Genomic DNA, 16,879 nt, shown 5'->3' with positions numbered 1-16,879 from the left:
AATAAGAATAATCACACAAACACAGGCTATTTCATAAAAGATTTTATTTACAATGTTAATGTCTGTACTATTCGTTTGAAAGAGTAAAGAAATATTTTCATCCCTTATTTAAATATTAAAATCAAGAGAACTCATTCCTTCAGAACCACCAATATTATATCTATGCCTATTGCAACAAGTGATATACATTTGCACACATACATAAGTGTGTGTAAGGCACAATATTTCTGAAATTTAAAATTTCCATCAAAACTGGAACAATATAATTTAATAAGCCACAAAACTGGGGAAAAGTATAGTATGCATTAAGTCCAGTGTTTTACAGCAGGTGGAGCACTCTATCTCTCTCTCTCTCTGTGTCTCCACAGCTGCTTATCACGATGACGCTGGGAGTCTCAAAACCAGAACACAACCACAGTAGGAATCAAACCCTGAATCAGAAATCATAATACCCTGAATCAACCACACACACACACACACAATTAAAATGACCTCTGATTGACCCAGAAATCATTGTGATCACCCACAGACACAAAGTCACACAGAGAGAGAGAGAGAGAGAGAGAGAGAGAGAGAGAGAGAGAGAGAGAGAGAATTTATAGGCACTTAGTCAGAAACTAATCAGAAAAGCGCTCAGCAGTGCTTTGATAAGTCCTCAAATCAAAACCCCTCATTCGTGTGTGAGTGCATTTTATCAGTGTTTGTTTGTGCTGCTCAGGTCCTGACTTCACTCTGGTTGTCAACGTCACCCTCGAAGGCAAGATTGTCATAGTGAGGCGACACATCCAACTGCTCCTCTTGCACACCTGCGAACCAATCAGACAAAAACAAAGATCAAAACCATTCCATTCAGATCAACACAAGTATATTTTCAAGTTAATTCCAACCAAAAATATAAAATGTAAAAAACTGTAATAACATAAAATAACAAATTTAAAATAGACAGCATCGCTAAATATGCTACTGTATTGCTTCACTGATAGTGTTGTGTTTAGCAGGCAGTATTTCTGCAATTTCAGCAAAGAAGACCTGTATATTTCTATGATGGTGTCATGTTTTCCTTGTGCATGAGGGACCAGAACCACAATTTCAGTAACTTACATGTACTTACATGGTCCCTACTGGAGTACTTTATGATTATTGCTGGTTATCACTGGTTATAAAAAAAAAAAATCATGAAAATTCAATTTAGGGCCACCAAAAAAATAAATAAATAAAATTTTGGTGGAACTTATGTATTATTTTTTCTTCACAGTCACAACTAACGTGAATGTAAAAGAATGTTTCTATGACTCCATTCATGTGTGACATTCAGCACAGAAATTCTGCCTTCTTGCAAATTTGTATATTTATAACAAGTTGGGAGTGTTTTTATTACACACTATTTTTCCTGTTTAAGACTATAAAGTTACAGTTAAACATGCTACACAAATAAAGGTGTCTTGACTGGGGTATGTTGTTAAATTTTGGTAGAAACGTGACCGAGTGCTTTTCGTACCATTTTGTGAAGCTTCAGCAGGACTGAGGTGTTCGTTTCCATGCATGGACGCATATCCAGAGGATGCCGTCTCACTGTGCGTCTGTGACACGGTCTCGCTCTGCAGGTCCTCAGAGGTAGAAAAAGATCTGAAATCAGGCACTGAAATCTGTGGCTGCTCCTCAACATCCATCTACAAGAAAGAAAAATTCAGAAAAGAACATGTCAGCAAACATTGGTCCAAATTTGTGTGTGCACTGACTCAAAACTAGACATTTCCTCCAACTACAGACTTAGACTTGAACAGTGAATGAATAATACACACTGCCAAAGGAGGAAAAAAAAACTGAGCCAATTCTGCTGCTTTCTGTATACACAGGGCATGGTGAGTAAGAAGTAGTCCAGCTTCTGTGAAAGCAATCTTTATAACAACAAGTGACAGAGGATCCACCCAATCTCCAGTTACTGTAATCAGGGTTCATGACAGGTCGGTCAAGATTAGGATTCGGCAGTTACTTACTAACACAACATTTTCATGAACGCTCCTTACAAAAGGTAAGCTGCTTGTGTCGGCTCAGGTAAAGGAGAATGTGTTTGGAACATAAAGAACAAAGGTGGGTTCCCAAAGAGCGCAAGAAGCACACCGGGAGATGCTCCAGTGTTCAGAACAATCCATCCCTTGTGCATCAGCCCAATCTTTCCAGTGTACTCCCAGCCATCGTCCAGTCTCTAGAGAAGCTGTTTTACATTAGGACTGGGATTAAAATACCAACAGGACCTTAGAGACGGCAACAAAGTCTGTCTGACTGACAGATGAAATGGTAAATCTCTGCTCACTGCACTCAACAGCTAAAAAGAGAAATAAGATGTGCTTTATGGTTAACATTAGCTAGTAAGCTATCTGCAGTGCAAGAGACAGGACGCTGTACTTTTTCACATCTCTGCATGTGGAAGTGAAGGATGAGCCAACAGGTAATCCTGTCAAATGCATCCTGTCAGGCTGTACTTCTGCCTGGAATGGGAGCAGGATCAAAGAGACTTATAAAGGACGGTACAGGCAACAGAATGTAACACCATAGGTGTGCTGCCCAATCTGTCAGATATTTTCACCAAGGTGAGCAGGAATAAGCATCCCAGTTATGCCTCACTCAGCAGAGAGGAGAATACCACCATAGGCTAGACATAACTCAATACTACATGATAATATTATTTATTTTTTCATTTATTTTAAATATTTTTATACCACATACCTGTATATTGAATCACGCAGCTGTATGTAATGTGTAATTAAGTATACATTACTGTTGAAAACGTTTGGGGTCAGCATTATTATTTTCAAAAGGCGCGTTTAAACATGCTACGTTTATGTAAAGTAGAAATCTTACGTAACATGAAAAATATATTTACGGTCACTTTTAATCACTTCAGAGTATCCTTGCTGAATACAAGTTTTAACTAAATAAAGAAAGAAATAAAAAACCCTTACTGACTCACGGTAAATTCTGTGTTGTCATTTTTCATAATGCTTATGTATGCATTTCACTGCATCAGCTGAACATGTGACAAACTTTGAGCTGAGGTGTGTCACTGCTTGTGGTTCTCTATCTACCTTCACTCTCGGCTACAATAAATAATTTCATTTATGTTAGTGACCAAAGGCCAAAGGAAACCATATCTCTGTCAGCAACACCCAAAATTAGTTAGCACAAACGTCAATGAACTTCTGCTCTGTCACACTGCATGACTCAGAACGCAAGTGCTCTATATACACATGACTTCTCACATGGTACCAGGAAAAAAAAAAAAAAAAAAAAAGCTTATGAACATCTGTTCCTCATGACAAACAGAGAGAATTTGACTTTGTCTCCTTAGCCTGTTTGAGTAACATTACGATCTTCATTTTGCAATTTCTCATTTTATTACCATGCAAACAGAGGGAAAAGGAAATAGTTACTGTTTGATTGCATTTCAACCTTTCAGATTTTTTTGCTGTGTTAATGCCAAGACTGTGCCCGAAACCTTTTTACTTCGTTTAAACTTGACTCCATGACGTTTAGGGAAGTATAAAAAAAAGTATAGATTCTTTTTTGCTAGCTGGACTTCCCTCTTGGTGTGAAAGCTCACCTCAACTCCAAGGGCTTTAAGAATGTCACACTTGCACATTGGGCAGGTTCTGTGCTCCAGCAGCCACGGCTCTATGCAAGATTTATGGAAGAAATGACTGAAAACACAAAAACACAGTACAGGAACATTAAGCACAGAAAGGCTGTAAAAATTCTGATTTATAGTGAAAATTATATTGATTGAGCGAGAACGAAACGGAATGAAAGACAGACGCACTTGCATGTAAGAACTGATAGTACATCTCCTGGTTTATACAAGTCAATACACACTGCACAGGCATCAGCATCAGGGCCAGTCTCCTGCGGAACAAACACACATGCACACATCAAAACATTGTTTACAAGTTCTTTCATCTGCAGTTATCCTGCTGATAACAAGTCATTAAAAATATTTTGTTTGTACAGCAAATAAAACACATGTTATTCTGTATTCCAGCTTTTGAATTAATGTACTAAGGTGCTGTAGCATTCCTTTACATGTGGCCTAAAACGTACCACAATCATATCAATTTTCAGAAGAATTTTGTGAAAATGAAAAGTACAAATGCATGAGCAATTACATATACTAAATAAACGCATGCACACACACACACACACATATATATACACATATATACACACACACACATATACATATATATATATATACATATATACACACACACATATACATATATATATATACATATATACACACACACACACACACAACAAAAAAACAGAATTGTCACAATTGATTGAATGAATTAATCACTTAATCATTTATATAGCACTTTATTGTGTATTGCCATACACCCAAAGTGCATTACAATTATGTGATGGGGTCTCTCTCCTCAACCACCACCAGTGTGTAGCATCCACCTGGATGATGTGACGGCAGCCACAGGAGAACTGCACCAGTGCGCTCACCACACACCAGCTACAGGTGAAGAGGAGAGAGAGACAGTAAATTGTTGTGGATTATTGGGAGGCTATGATTGATAAGGGCCAGTGGAGGGAATTTGGCCAGGACACCGGGGTTACACCCCTACTCTTTACGATGAGTGTAATGGCATTTTTAATGACCACAGAAAGTCAGAACGTTTAACGTCTCACCTGAAAGGTGGTGGCCTTTGAAATTATAATGTCCCCGGCACCCCCTGCTGGTCTGTCTAACACCTCTACCAACAGCAACCTAGTTTTGACAGAAGGTCTCCCATCCAAGTACTGACCAATCTCAACTGAGCTTCTATGCGCAACCACTCTTGGGCTGCAGGGTGATATGGTTCTGGCTACAAGCCATATCATATCAGAGCCATGAGGCTGCCTACCATTACACTTTACTTTTGGGATGGTACTCTGTAGCTGATGAGCAGAGGTGGTTTCCTACAGACATGATGCTTCATCAGACCAGAGAATCTTGTTTTTCCACAGTCTGAGTTCTTTAAGTGGTTATTTGTACATTCCAAGTGTGTTTTTACGTGTCTGAGGAGACCGTTATAAAGTCCAGATCGGTGGAGTACTACATTGATGTTTGTCCTTCTGTAGATTCCTTCTATCTCAACATCTGATCATGGAGTAACCATCAGGTTCTTGGTCAACACTGTAACCAAAGCCCTTCTTCATCAGTTGCTCAAGTTTGGCCAGGAGGCCAGCTTTAAGAAGAGTCTTGGTTGCTTCATACTTCTTCCGTTAAGGACTTCTTCCTTCTGTGACCATTCAATGAAGCAGAATTTTTCCTGAACTCTTCCACAGATGTGTGGCTTGACGCAAACCTGTTTCTGAGCAGTCGACAGGCACTTCTTTTGAACTCCATGCTTGATTTTTGCTCTGATATGCATCATCAGCGGTTAGAGCTTTTAATAAAATGTGTGTGCCTTTCAAAATCATACCCAATTTCATTTGCCACAGGTTTAAATATAGTAACATCTACAATCAATATAAGCTAAATTTCAACTGTGCCAGATAAGGGTATGAATACTTATGCAATGGAAGCATTTCAATTTAGTTTTTTTAAAATACATTTGCAAAGATGTACCCCATCATAATAGCTTTATTATTATGATGTAGATTCATGGGAAAGAAAATTAATTTAACACTTTTGCAACACACACACACACACTTTTCACATCCAATGAAAAGCACATAAATATAAATAGAATTTTATTTGTTTGTATTTACATCTGCAAAAAATAAAATGTTGTTTTGTACCTGATCCCCTTGTCTCAGTGTGCGAACCTGCAGCTGGCCAATTGCCTTCTTTGCTTCCGCTTTCAGCTTTTTCTGAAAAAAAAAAAAAAAAAGAGAACAGGCGAACAGAGCTTAGGATGTGTGTGTTGGTGTTTTTGATCTAGTCTCAGCGGTTTTGCAAGAAGTGTATGAATATTGTAGAACTGTAACACGAGTCTCAACAATACACATGCTTCAAAGTGATTGCGCTGCTGTACAAACACCTACAACGAAGAACATTTAAGATCAGTATTATTAAGTAAATATAAAGGCACATCTACATTTACCTTTTACAAAAAATAAACTGGCATGCTCACTCAGTTAATTCACACACATATAGTGACTGCAACAAGAATGCAGACACTCGAGACACACTTAAAAATGTATGAATGTCAATGCGTTAGATAACCAAAAACAAAAGAAGCTCCAGCTAAACCACATTCACACTTGCAAAAGAGCTTAATCCAGATTCAACTCTTTCAGTCCAGATAGAAAAAGGAACTTGACCGCTGGTTAGGTTTCATAACGAACCACTTTATGAATGTTTAGGAGTTTAGGGGAGACTTTCCTCTTACGCAAGAAAATAAAAAGAAGTTTAGAAATATTTTTAAGTCAAAATATTTCATCCAAAAATAGCCTCTCTCTCTTCAAGGCAAAAATTTAAAAAATGATTGTGTATATTAACACAGGGCAGCAGATACAGAGTTTAAATAGACATAGTTGTGTTTGACCTCACAAAACATTTAGCAAAGAATGGAAACGTTTATATAACAGACATAGACATCCCTGCCGGGCTCGAATAACTAATACACACAAACACACACACAGAAGAGTTTAATGTGAGCATCTCTGGGGTGTGTATGTGTGTGTGTGTATATATCCGCCAGTATGTGTTCACAGACTAAACAGCAGGCTTTCTCAACCCTGTGTATGTGTATGTGTGTGTGTGTGTGTGTATGTGTATGTGTGTGTGTTTTTCAAAAGGGAGACAGTACTGGAACAAAGTGATATGTATCCTCTATCGGAAAGAAACCAAACCCAAAATGTGTTACAACTTCCTCTACCCACTGCTCAAAAGGGGTGAGAATATAAAAACAATCAGAATCCAGCGGCAAGTAATTTGTCTCTTCTACCAGTCACTGTGGGGACTGACATCAGATCTGATAAGTGCAGAAACACATTTGAAAGGGTCCAAATTAATATGGAATAAATAGTAATTACCAAAATTCTGAACTTCACCCTGCAGTCAAATCTTAGATGCATCTGGATTTTCAATTAAAAAGTCCATTTTATAAAAAACAACTAAAACATTCAAATCTGAAAGAGTTAATAATCAAAGCTGGTATGCTGAAAAGCAAGTCTGCTCAGGTGCTGCTTTAGGGGCCAGACACACAGAACACATTTTTCCATTCCACCGTGCTACTTTTTATGCAAACACATACTAAAGGGACACGTCTGACCATTGTGATTGCATTTCACATGACATGGTGTTCCAAGCACTTCTGTTAAAAGACGATGATCTAAAAAGTGTTTCAAGACTTATTTTTCCACCATTCCCAAGCCTGCATTATTTAAAACAAAAACGTCCTATTTGAATGACTCCAGAGTTAAATACACACACACACACACACACACACACAAGTTTTGGAAGTTTTCAAAAAGCTCTTTAACTGAACAAATGGTATGTTGTTTAACAACAGCACAATCTACCAATCTAACACTCTGTACTTCTCACAGCCTCATTTTGTCTCCTTTCAAAAAAAAAAAAAAAAAAAAAAAAGATGCCATTTTTACTTATAGACCTATATAGACTAACAGTATACATGCATTCATGCTAGAACATAGTAAGACACACAAAAGGTCTTAGTGAGGAAAGACATCATAATTCCCAAAGAATGAGACACAATGTCCAACTGACTGTAAGAAACTGTGTCAGAAGCTATTTTGTTTTGCCTGTCAACACGTTGAAGAGATTGACAACTGACTTTCAGCAGCAGCAAAACTCATGCTGTATGTGTTCTTCGCACACCTTACAGGCCTTTAAAATTGTATTTTTGGAACTCTTTCTGATTTTTTCATTCTACTAGTGTTATCTGAAAACACACAGCATGAGTCACACAGAGAACATGAAATTCCAAGAATATGAATCACAAAATCCTTTTAACATTGTCAATTCAAAGCAAGTTTAAACATAGACAGAGCGTATATAATGCTGGAATAAAAATGGGGGAAAAAAATGCCCCTGCACAAAAAAATTGAATTTCAAAAACAGATGAGATACAGACGTGGACAAAATTGTTGGTACCCTTTGGTCAATGAAAGAAAAACTCACAATGGTCACAGAAATAACTTTAATCTGACAAAAGTAATAATAAATAAAATTCTATAAATGTTAACCAATGAAAGTCAGACATTGTTTTTCAACCATGCTTCAACAGAATTATTAAAAAAATAAACTCATGAAACAGACCTGACAAAAATGATGGTACCCCTAACTTAATATTTTGTTGCGCAACCTTTTGAGGCAATCACTGCAATCAAACGCTTCCTGTAACTGTCAATGAGACTTCTGCACCTCTCAGCAGGTATTTTGGCCCACTCCTCATGAGCAAACTGCTCCAGTTGTGTCCGGTTTGAAGGGTGCCTTTTCCAGACTGCATGTTTCAGCTCCTTCCAAAGATGCTCAATAGGATTGAGGTCAGGGCTCATAGAAGGCCACTTTACAATAGTCCAATTTTTTCCTCTTAGCCATTCTTGGGTGTTTTTAGCGGTGTGTTTTGGGTCATTGTCCTGTTGCAAGACCCATGACCTCATGCGACTGAGACCAAGCTTTCTGACACTGGCTAGTACATTTCTCTCTAGAATTCCTTGATAGTCTTGAGATTTCATTGTACCCTGCACAGATTCAAGACACCCTGTGCCAGACGCAGCAAAGCAGCCCCAGAACATAACAGAGCCTCCTCCATGTTTCACAGTAGGGACAGTGTTCTTTTCTTGATATGCTTCATTTTTTCATCTGTGAACATACAGCTGATGTGCCTTGGCAAAAACTTCGATTTTTGTCTCATCTGTCCACAGGACATTCTCCCAGAAGCTTTGTGGCTTGTCAACATGTAGTTTGGCATATTCCAGTCTTGCTTTTTATGATTCGTTTTCAACAATGGTGTCCTCCTTGGTCGTCTCCCATGTAGTCCACTTTGGCTCAAACAACGACGGATGGTGCGATCTGACACTGATGTTCCTTGAGCATGAAGTTCACCTTGAATCTCTTTAGAAGTCTTTCTAGGCTCTTTTGTTACCATTCGGATTATCCGCCTCTTAGATTTGTCATCAATTTTCCTCCTGCGCCACGCGTCCAGGAGGTTGGCTACAGTCCCATGGATCTTAAACTTCTGAATAATATGTGCAACTGTAGTCACAGGAACATCTAGTTGCTTGGAGATGGTCTTATAGCCTTTACCTTTAACATGCTTGTCTATAATTTTCTTTCTGATCTCTTGAGACAACTCTTTCCTTTGCTTCCTCTGGTCCATGTCGAGTGTGGTACACACCATATCACCAAACAACACAGTGATTACCTGGAGCCATATATATAGGCCCAATGGCTGATTACAAGGTTGTAGACACCTGTGATGCTAATTAGTGGACACACCTTGAATTAACATGTCCCTTTGGTCACATTATTTTCAGTGTTTTCTAGGGGTACCATCATTTTTGTCCATGCCTGTTTCGTGAGTTTATTTTTTTAAATAATTCTGTTGAAGCATGGTTGAAAAACAATGTCTGACTTTCATTGGTTAACATTTATAGAATTTTTATTTATTATTACTTTTGTCAGATAACAGTTATTTCTGTGACCATTGTGACTTTTTCTTTCATTGACCAAAGGGTACCAACAATTTTGTCCACGTCTGTATTTAGCTATTTCTAATTACAAAAATCTGTTGCTGTCGATTGTGTCATAAAATTAAGATCTGCTCATGTTACAACATATTTCATTTTTATAACGTTGTGCATTTTAACCCATCAGACACAATTCATAGTAGCTTAGGAATGCAGTGGCCAATGAGAAGAGTTCAAACGAGTAATCGCTGAAACTCATTAATTGGACTGAATTCCAATTCTCTCGTTAAACAAAAAAATAATCTTGTTAAATTCTCTCGTTAAACAAAACGCAGATGTATGCATCATGAAAAGAGATTCATTTCTAATGTTTTTATGAAATGATAATTAATGTTAAAAGATGATTTGAGTTCACTTTCTCCTTTATATTACCAGTTATTAAATTAGTTATGTATTTGCAGAAGAGGCGTGTCTTTAGTCGTTTCTTAAAAGTTGTCCAACACCAGTCCTGATGGCCAACATCAAAGCCTTAAAACTTCTGCATGTCACATGGACCCTCTGTGGTTGACTGTTTTGTTGTAGATCAGGAACTTTAGAAGCTCTGAAACAGTTAATGATTGCAGACAAAAGTCAATAAAAAAAAAGTCAACAACACAGTGCTCATTCACGTGAGTGATGATCGCCATGTTTGAATATCTCCGTGATCAAAGATCTTTTGTGTCGGTGCCAACCCCCTCATACTGCCGATGCACTTTGAGAGAGATCTCAGAGCTTTCCAGATCTCATCCCACTATCTCTCCCCTTCGTTTCCTGTCTACTCACTGTCCTATCATAAGAAAAGTAAAGTAAGTAAGTTTTTAGAGAAGAGATGTGTCACTGATGAGATATTTAGCGATTTCTAATTACAATTTCTATTTGCAGTCCAAGTTCTGTAGTGTGAAATGTTTGTTGACTGGAAGCGACATTTGTGATGACAGACAGTTATATAGTGTGGAAAAAGGGCAATCTGACAACTTCTAGAGTTGTGTATATGGCAACATTAGTCGTGTTAGCTGGAAGTCTGAGCAGTGTTCCAGCAGTGTTGCAATGACGGGAGCTCGAATTAGAAGCTGCGTAGCGTAATCAGGAAAAGAAGGTCGGTTTTTCTGGTACAAACCAAAACCATGAATTTACCAGGTGATGACTGAAATGTGGGTAGTAAAGCTCAACTTGTCTAAAAGTCCTTTTACTTAGCCACTTACTTTCCTTTTATTCTTTTCTTCCCATTTTCTTTTGAGCAAAATACACCACTGAAAGCGGTACTTTGAGCACAATAATGTCTGTTGGTTTTTGTATAATCAAATATTCCACAGTACTTCCCTTTGAGAAACAAGATTTTCAGAAAAATTCCCACTCACTTTATCAGTTTCAACTGAAAAAAACTGTCTTTGTGTAGATAATCTCCGACAACGTAAAGGGAAACAGGCTGTGACTTTAGTTAAACATTATCCAAAAATCAAGCATTTTCTTGATACTAAAGTAATACCACGATTACCCAAAACATTGATACTAGGACCTAATACCATCTTAGAACCAAACTCATACGCATACAGTGGTGACATTAGGGTTGAAAAAAAGAATGACCTCAGAACCCAAGAAATGTAAAACCAGATCAACTAGTTAGAAGCTAGTTATACCGGAATAATGAACAAGCAAGAATGGAGTGTGAAACTATGCTTTATGGTAAACAAGGTCTTGAAAAATTGTCAGTCAGTATCTGGGTTTAGAAATTCATATTTAGTAACACGCTTCCCTGCAGATCAACTACCGTCTGTATAAATGAGTAATCAAAGTAAATAGCCTTTCTATTCTTGTTACAGCTACGAATGACACCTGTAATAATAATGACACTGGCTATAAATATACAGGCGACATTAGTCGCGTTAGCTGAAAGTCTGACCAATAGAGTGCTCCAGCAGTGTTGCAATGACAAGAGCTCGGATGAGAAACTGCGTAACATAATCAGAAAAGAAGGTCGGTTTTTTTTGGTACAAAGCAAAACCATGCATTTACCGGTCAATGACTGAAATGTGGGTAGTAAAGCTCAACTTCCAAAGCTCAAAAGTCCTTTTACTTAGCCTCTTACTTTCCTTTTATTCTTTTCTTCCTCTTTTCCCTTGAGCAAAATAAGAAAAATTGTCACTTGTTCTCACAGTCAGTATCTGGGTTTTGAAATTCATATTTACTAACCACACTTGCATGCAGATCAACTACCGGCAGCTTTGGTCGATGGTAAAGTCTCGCCACAACCGTCACAGCAATGTTATGTAATAAACAAGTCCAAATGAGGTGCAAGTACATCGTTCAAATCTTAATTAATCAGAGACCACAAAATTGTGAGGCAACTCTCATTGAAGGACTGGCTTTAAAAGCGCAGGCTTATTAACAGCATATAACAAGGTCTCTAAGAGCTACTACAACACCGCATTCTATAGACCTTATGTTTCTCACGAGCCATGCCAACTGAGAGACCATTTCACATCCTCCTACAAAGAAACAATGCTGTGACTTTGACTTTCATTATACACGTACACGCATAAATGTCACATTTATACACCACATCCTTATATACCAGGTAACAAAATACAGTATAAAAACAGGAATATGGTGAACTATTATTACCATTTTAAAATGTAATTCATTTCTGTGATAGCAAAGCTGATTTTGGTGCTGAAGAATTATTACAATTTCTTAGTATCATAAATATTAAAGACAGTTTTGCTGCTTAATACTTTCCATGCCATGCGCATTATTTTAGATTCTTAATGAACAGAAAGTTCAAAAGAACAGTGAAAGAAAAATCTTTGCAACATTATGCTGTAATGTAATTTTGATATAATTCATGTATTCTTTCTGAATAACAGTATTAAAGGACCCTTGCTGCCTAAGGAGAGTCAGAGAGCTCCTGGATTTCATCAAAAATATGTTATTTTGTCTTATGAGTTTGTCTTACGTCTTTTTGTCGTATGTTATTTTTTTCTTAAGGGTTTGGAACGATATAAGGGTGAGTGAATGAAAGGATGATCATTTTGGGGTGAACTATCCCTTTTAAAACCTTTGAATGGCAGAGTAAGCCTGAGAACCCACTGCACAATAATTAACAAAGGTAGCCATCATTTATGCAAAAATGTTATTACTTAAAAAACAAAACACTAATACACTTCTTCATATAGTGTTTGTTTTACTACTCTTTCCTACTGACTCACTAGTTTTATTTTTCTGTCTATAAGGATGCAGTCTACTGTCTATAAGGAAGTTAATACAGTTTTATTGCATCGTAATTACCACCATAACATGATTCTGTGCAAATCTGTGAACAGCAAATTAACATTGTTGCTTAAAGCCATCCAAACCGGCGGCTCAAATCTAGTGCCGTACCTGTTTGCGGTTCTGCTGTCTGAGGCTGGTCAATCTCCGTGCCGAGTAAAAGATGAAATATCCGACAGTCGCCGCAGTAACGATAAAGAAGGAGACAGAGACGAAAAACACCGAATAGTGACTCATCCAGGGACCGTGCTGCTTCCCGACCTCTATTGCTATGGAAACGGGTACGCCCTTCTCTAGCAGCTGGACCAGCTCCATCCCACGGTAGTTGCCAATCATGACTGCGACGATGCTCGTGCCTAGAAACACAGAGAGGAGAGAATACTGAGAACACGAGCGGCACGTCTGCGCAAAGCAAAACACACCGTAATGCTCGGCAACCCGCTGGTTGAGAAGGAAAGACAGAGTGGAAACTTTAACAAACACACCACATCACTTCACACCACTCGTTTACTAAAACGCACACAAATATATCTGTTGTAAATTAAGGGAGAGGAAATTAAACAAACTTGCATGCATGAGAAACACGAGTTCGTTTAACGAGATCTGAGCTCTGAATTATTATATTTTTCGCTGCAAACGACAGAAAAATTACTTGCAAGTGTGTGCAAAAAAAAAATTATGAAAAATATAGCCATCTAGACAGCTAAAACCATAAAAACACATTTCATTACTTTACATAAACGTAAATAAAACCGACTTTTATTTTAGCTATTTGTCAAAGAAACAATTCTCATTTTCATTCAGTTTAACTTCGTGGCAACACTTATTTTACATGTACCATTATAATAATAAATTACTCATAATTGCATGCAAGTAAGACCTAAGCCAAACCCTAACCATACAGTACACGTAGTTAACTAATATTACTTAGTAACGTATAACTACACTGTAACAAGGCCAACCTAAAATAAAAATGTGCTAACATGACTATTTTAAAACAAACGACCACGAGAAAACTACAAAAATTGCAAAAGAACTAAAACTGCTAATTAATTCAAAATCTTAACCAACACCATCATAAAAGATGATTGCGTTGCAAGTCTACTTAAACACACGCCCTTTAGTTTTATGGCCTGATGCACAACGTGATAAAACACGTTTATTACAGACCACCTGAAAAGCGTTCAGGAAATCAAGTCACTGCTCAGCGAATTTCTCCTTCTTTTGTGGATTTTGTGGAGCAGCTCTAAAATGCGATTCTAGTCCAGTTCTTTTTTTTTTTTATCCTGGACAGGCGAGAGCAGAGTTTGCGCTTCTCCGCGTAGGGGAGGTCCTATCAGCCGACAAGTTTACACAACTTACACAACACAGTCCCCGGGTTAGAAAGTACAACGTACAACTAAAAGAGGCCAGAATTGATCCGAATAACGAGACACTTGTATTTACACGCATACTAAAATGTGCGGCACCCCGGCTGTCGTCCTAAGTTGGGTCACCTACCTGGGTGGGACATCTGAATGACCCGATTTTCTAAATCGTCGTTGAATATTATAGCGGCTGCGGCTCCGTTCATGGCCGCGACGTTAATTTTATCGGTGAACGTGCAGCCGTTACCGCGCTGAATTAAGGCGATCCAGCCCCTCGAGTCGTTCGGTTGCCGGTAAAGGGTGCCCTCTTCACAGCCGAAAATCGGATCGGCTAAATAAACGTTCCCCACAACAGAAGTTTTGGGTGAGTCTTGTCCGTACAGTCCCATCTCCTCTCGAAACCAGGTGGTTAAGTTTTTGTCAGGGATCGAGTAGGAAATGTTCAGGTATGCAGTACACAGGTAACTGGCCTGCGCGAAACACACACTCGACACCTGAAAAACAGAGGCCACCAGCAGCCACGAAAATACATCCCGACTCGCAAGAAGCCCCATGATCGGCACACCAACCCCGCCGCTGATCCCTTCGGTTCAGGTCAAAGTTCAAAGCTTGAAATAAATGTGGTTATTAAAATGACCCAGAAGTAGTCCCGCAAAGTCAAGTAATCGATAGCTCCCTACTGAGCGCCTACAGGTGTTTTTGTAACGCAACTAAACAGAAACTCTACCTCGCTGAGGTCACCGCGCACGAAGCCACGCCCACCGCTCTCTTAAAGCAATACACGCTGTTTTTCTCGCTTCGCTCGTGCTCTTGCCAAAGTCTCTTTTAGGTATTGTACAGTCTTTGCTTTTGCGAAGTGGTCGAATTATTTATTAGTTTATTTTTCAACACACAGAACTTTATACAATTTTTGAAACCTGACACACCAGAACCACACACCAAATCTGCGAAACATTACATTGATTTTCGTATTTTGATTTGGCTTTCAGTTTAATAAAACACTTTTTGTACAATATAACTCTGCGTTAACACACAACAATCTAACATGAATTAATGTGATGGCAAAGGTGTCTATGAATGTTCGCTTTGGAGATGTGTTTAGATATTTTGAGAGATATGACTCATTTTGTGCGTAATTTATTGATTTGTGTATAAAGTTTGAAAACTGTTCAAAAAAACCTGTAATGGATGTAAAAATATTTGACAGAATTTAAGTTGAGGTAGGCTACAACAAAAATGTTACTCCTCTAAACCTATCCAGCTACTTGAGAGAAAATAAAATGTGTTTAAATTACAGCCCGAATCTAGTCTTGTTTTAACCTAGACCCATATTCACTGTCTATTAGATGTATACATTTAGTCGTTTAATACTGGTCTAACTTTGCCTTGTTTCATTCTAGATGTCTGAGCTGTGTTTTAATGGCTAATAAATCTAATCATCCTTATATGTACTGATAGGATATGTCTCCTCTGGTGATTGCTTAGAAAAGCACTATATAAATGTAAAGAATTATTACTTATTATAAATAGGCAAAAAAAAAAAGATTATTTATTTTAAAACAAATAAATAAACATGAAGAAAAATTTCATTTGTGAAATTAAATATAACATTTCTAATTTGCTATTTAATATTTCCACCCTTGGTATGAAAGTGTGTAGAAGCATATTAGTCTATATTTAGTCCGCAGTATTTTAGTTAAAAGACGCCCTCTCCTGCTAGACTTTGAGAAGTGCTCTCACCATGTTACTCTTCCCACTTCTTAGTGTGGAAACAAACATTACTGAATCATTTTAACATTCTTTATTGTTGATAGTTTTCTTGTATCAGACATACAATAGTATTCGAAATACAAACAACAAACCAACATTAGGTATACGCTATAAATTACCTTTACAAATGCAAAAATCAATATGGGCAAAATTGAGTTGTCAGTTGTTGTTTTTTTAAAGGCAAATGGGTAAACCCAGGAAATGCATGTTATACACAGCCCAAGGCAGGTGCTATGGGTTTATCTGCAGTTCCACCTGATCACCACCAGCGGGCTCCTTCATCTCAGTTCTGTTCATTCATCTCACTTGTATCGGGTTTGCTTGCTCTTCCCAGTAAAAGTTTCAAGCCGTTAACTATTGTAGTAGTTTCAATCGCAATTGAAGCTGTGGAAGGAGGCCACGAGAGCAATTGCAAATGAGAAACAAGAGCAAAATGCTACTTTTTCTTAGCATAGATGTTATTTAAACTAAGTTTAAATAGTAATGGATGCTATTTACACCAAGTGAAAAAAGCATCATTATATATAGTATGCTATTTACATTTACATTGCTAAAATAGCAGGATTTTCTGCAATTTATACTACTTATTATAAATAGTGGCAATTATCTACACCTCAGTTTTGCAGTACATTATAAAACATTATTCAATTATAGCTTATTTAATGTAAATTTAAATTTTAATTCAAAATTTTAAATGGATGCCATCTTATTGGGACAATAGAGCCCTCCCAACACCTACCCTAACCCTACCCAATATTTTACTTTTAACTTTTTTTTATCTCCTT

At 37.7% G+C, this 16,879-nt stretch overlaps 1 protein-coding gene across 1 annotated transcript; it reads right to left on the bottom strand.

Annotated features, from left to right (window-relative positions):
- Positions 1-27: 27 nt before the first annotated feature.
- rnf128a (ring finger protein 128a) lies at positions 28-15,041 on the bottom strand. The gene is made up of 7 exons (XM_043240865.1): positions 14,458-15,041; positions 13,069-13,313; positions 5,791-5,862; positions 3,818-3,900; positions 3,602-3,698; positions 1,499-1,670; positions 28-806 (listed from the first exon to the last, which is right to left on the bottom strand). Exons 1-7 carry the CDS (start codon positions 14,876-14,878, stop codon positions 715-717), a joined length of 1,182 nt encoding a protein of 393 aa, XP_043096800.1. The 5' UTR covers positions 14,879-15,041; the 3' UTR covers positions 28-714.
- Between the last annotated feature and the right edge of the window lie 1,838 nt (positions 15,042-16,879).

Source organism: Puntigrus tetrazona, chromosome 5 (genome assembly GCF_018831695.1).
Source record: "Puntigrus tetrazona isolate hp1 chromosome 5, ASM1883169v1, whole genome shotgun sequence".
NCBI classification, from domain to species: domain Eukaryota; kingdom Metazoa; phylum Chordata; class Actinopteri; order Cypriniformes; family Cyprinidae; genus Puntigrus; species Puntigrus tetrazona.
This window is presented reverse-complemented; position numbering and strand designations above follow the sequence as displayed.

What these genes read in the sequence shown, in the direction of transcription:
- rnf128a (XM_043240865.1), bottom strand. Translation starts at nt 14,878, where the DNA reads ATGGGGCTTCTTGCGAGTCGGGATGTATTTTCGTGGCTGCTGGTGGCC. An exon ending in CACTGAGACAAGGGGATCAG is followed by an intron (nt 3,901 to 5,790) that starts GTACAAAACAAC and finishes TTTGTTCCGCAG; the next exon opens with GAGACTGGCCCTGATGCTGA. An exon ending in TTAAAGCCCTTGGAGTTGAG is followed by an intron (nt 1,671 to 3,601) that starts GTGAGCTTTCAC and finishes TCTTTCTTGTAG; the next exon opens with ATGGATGTTGAGGAGCAGCC.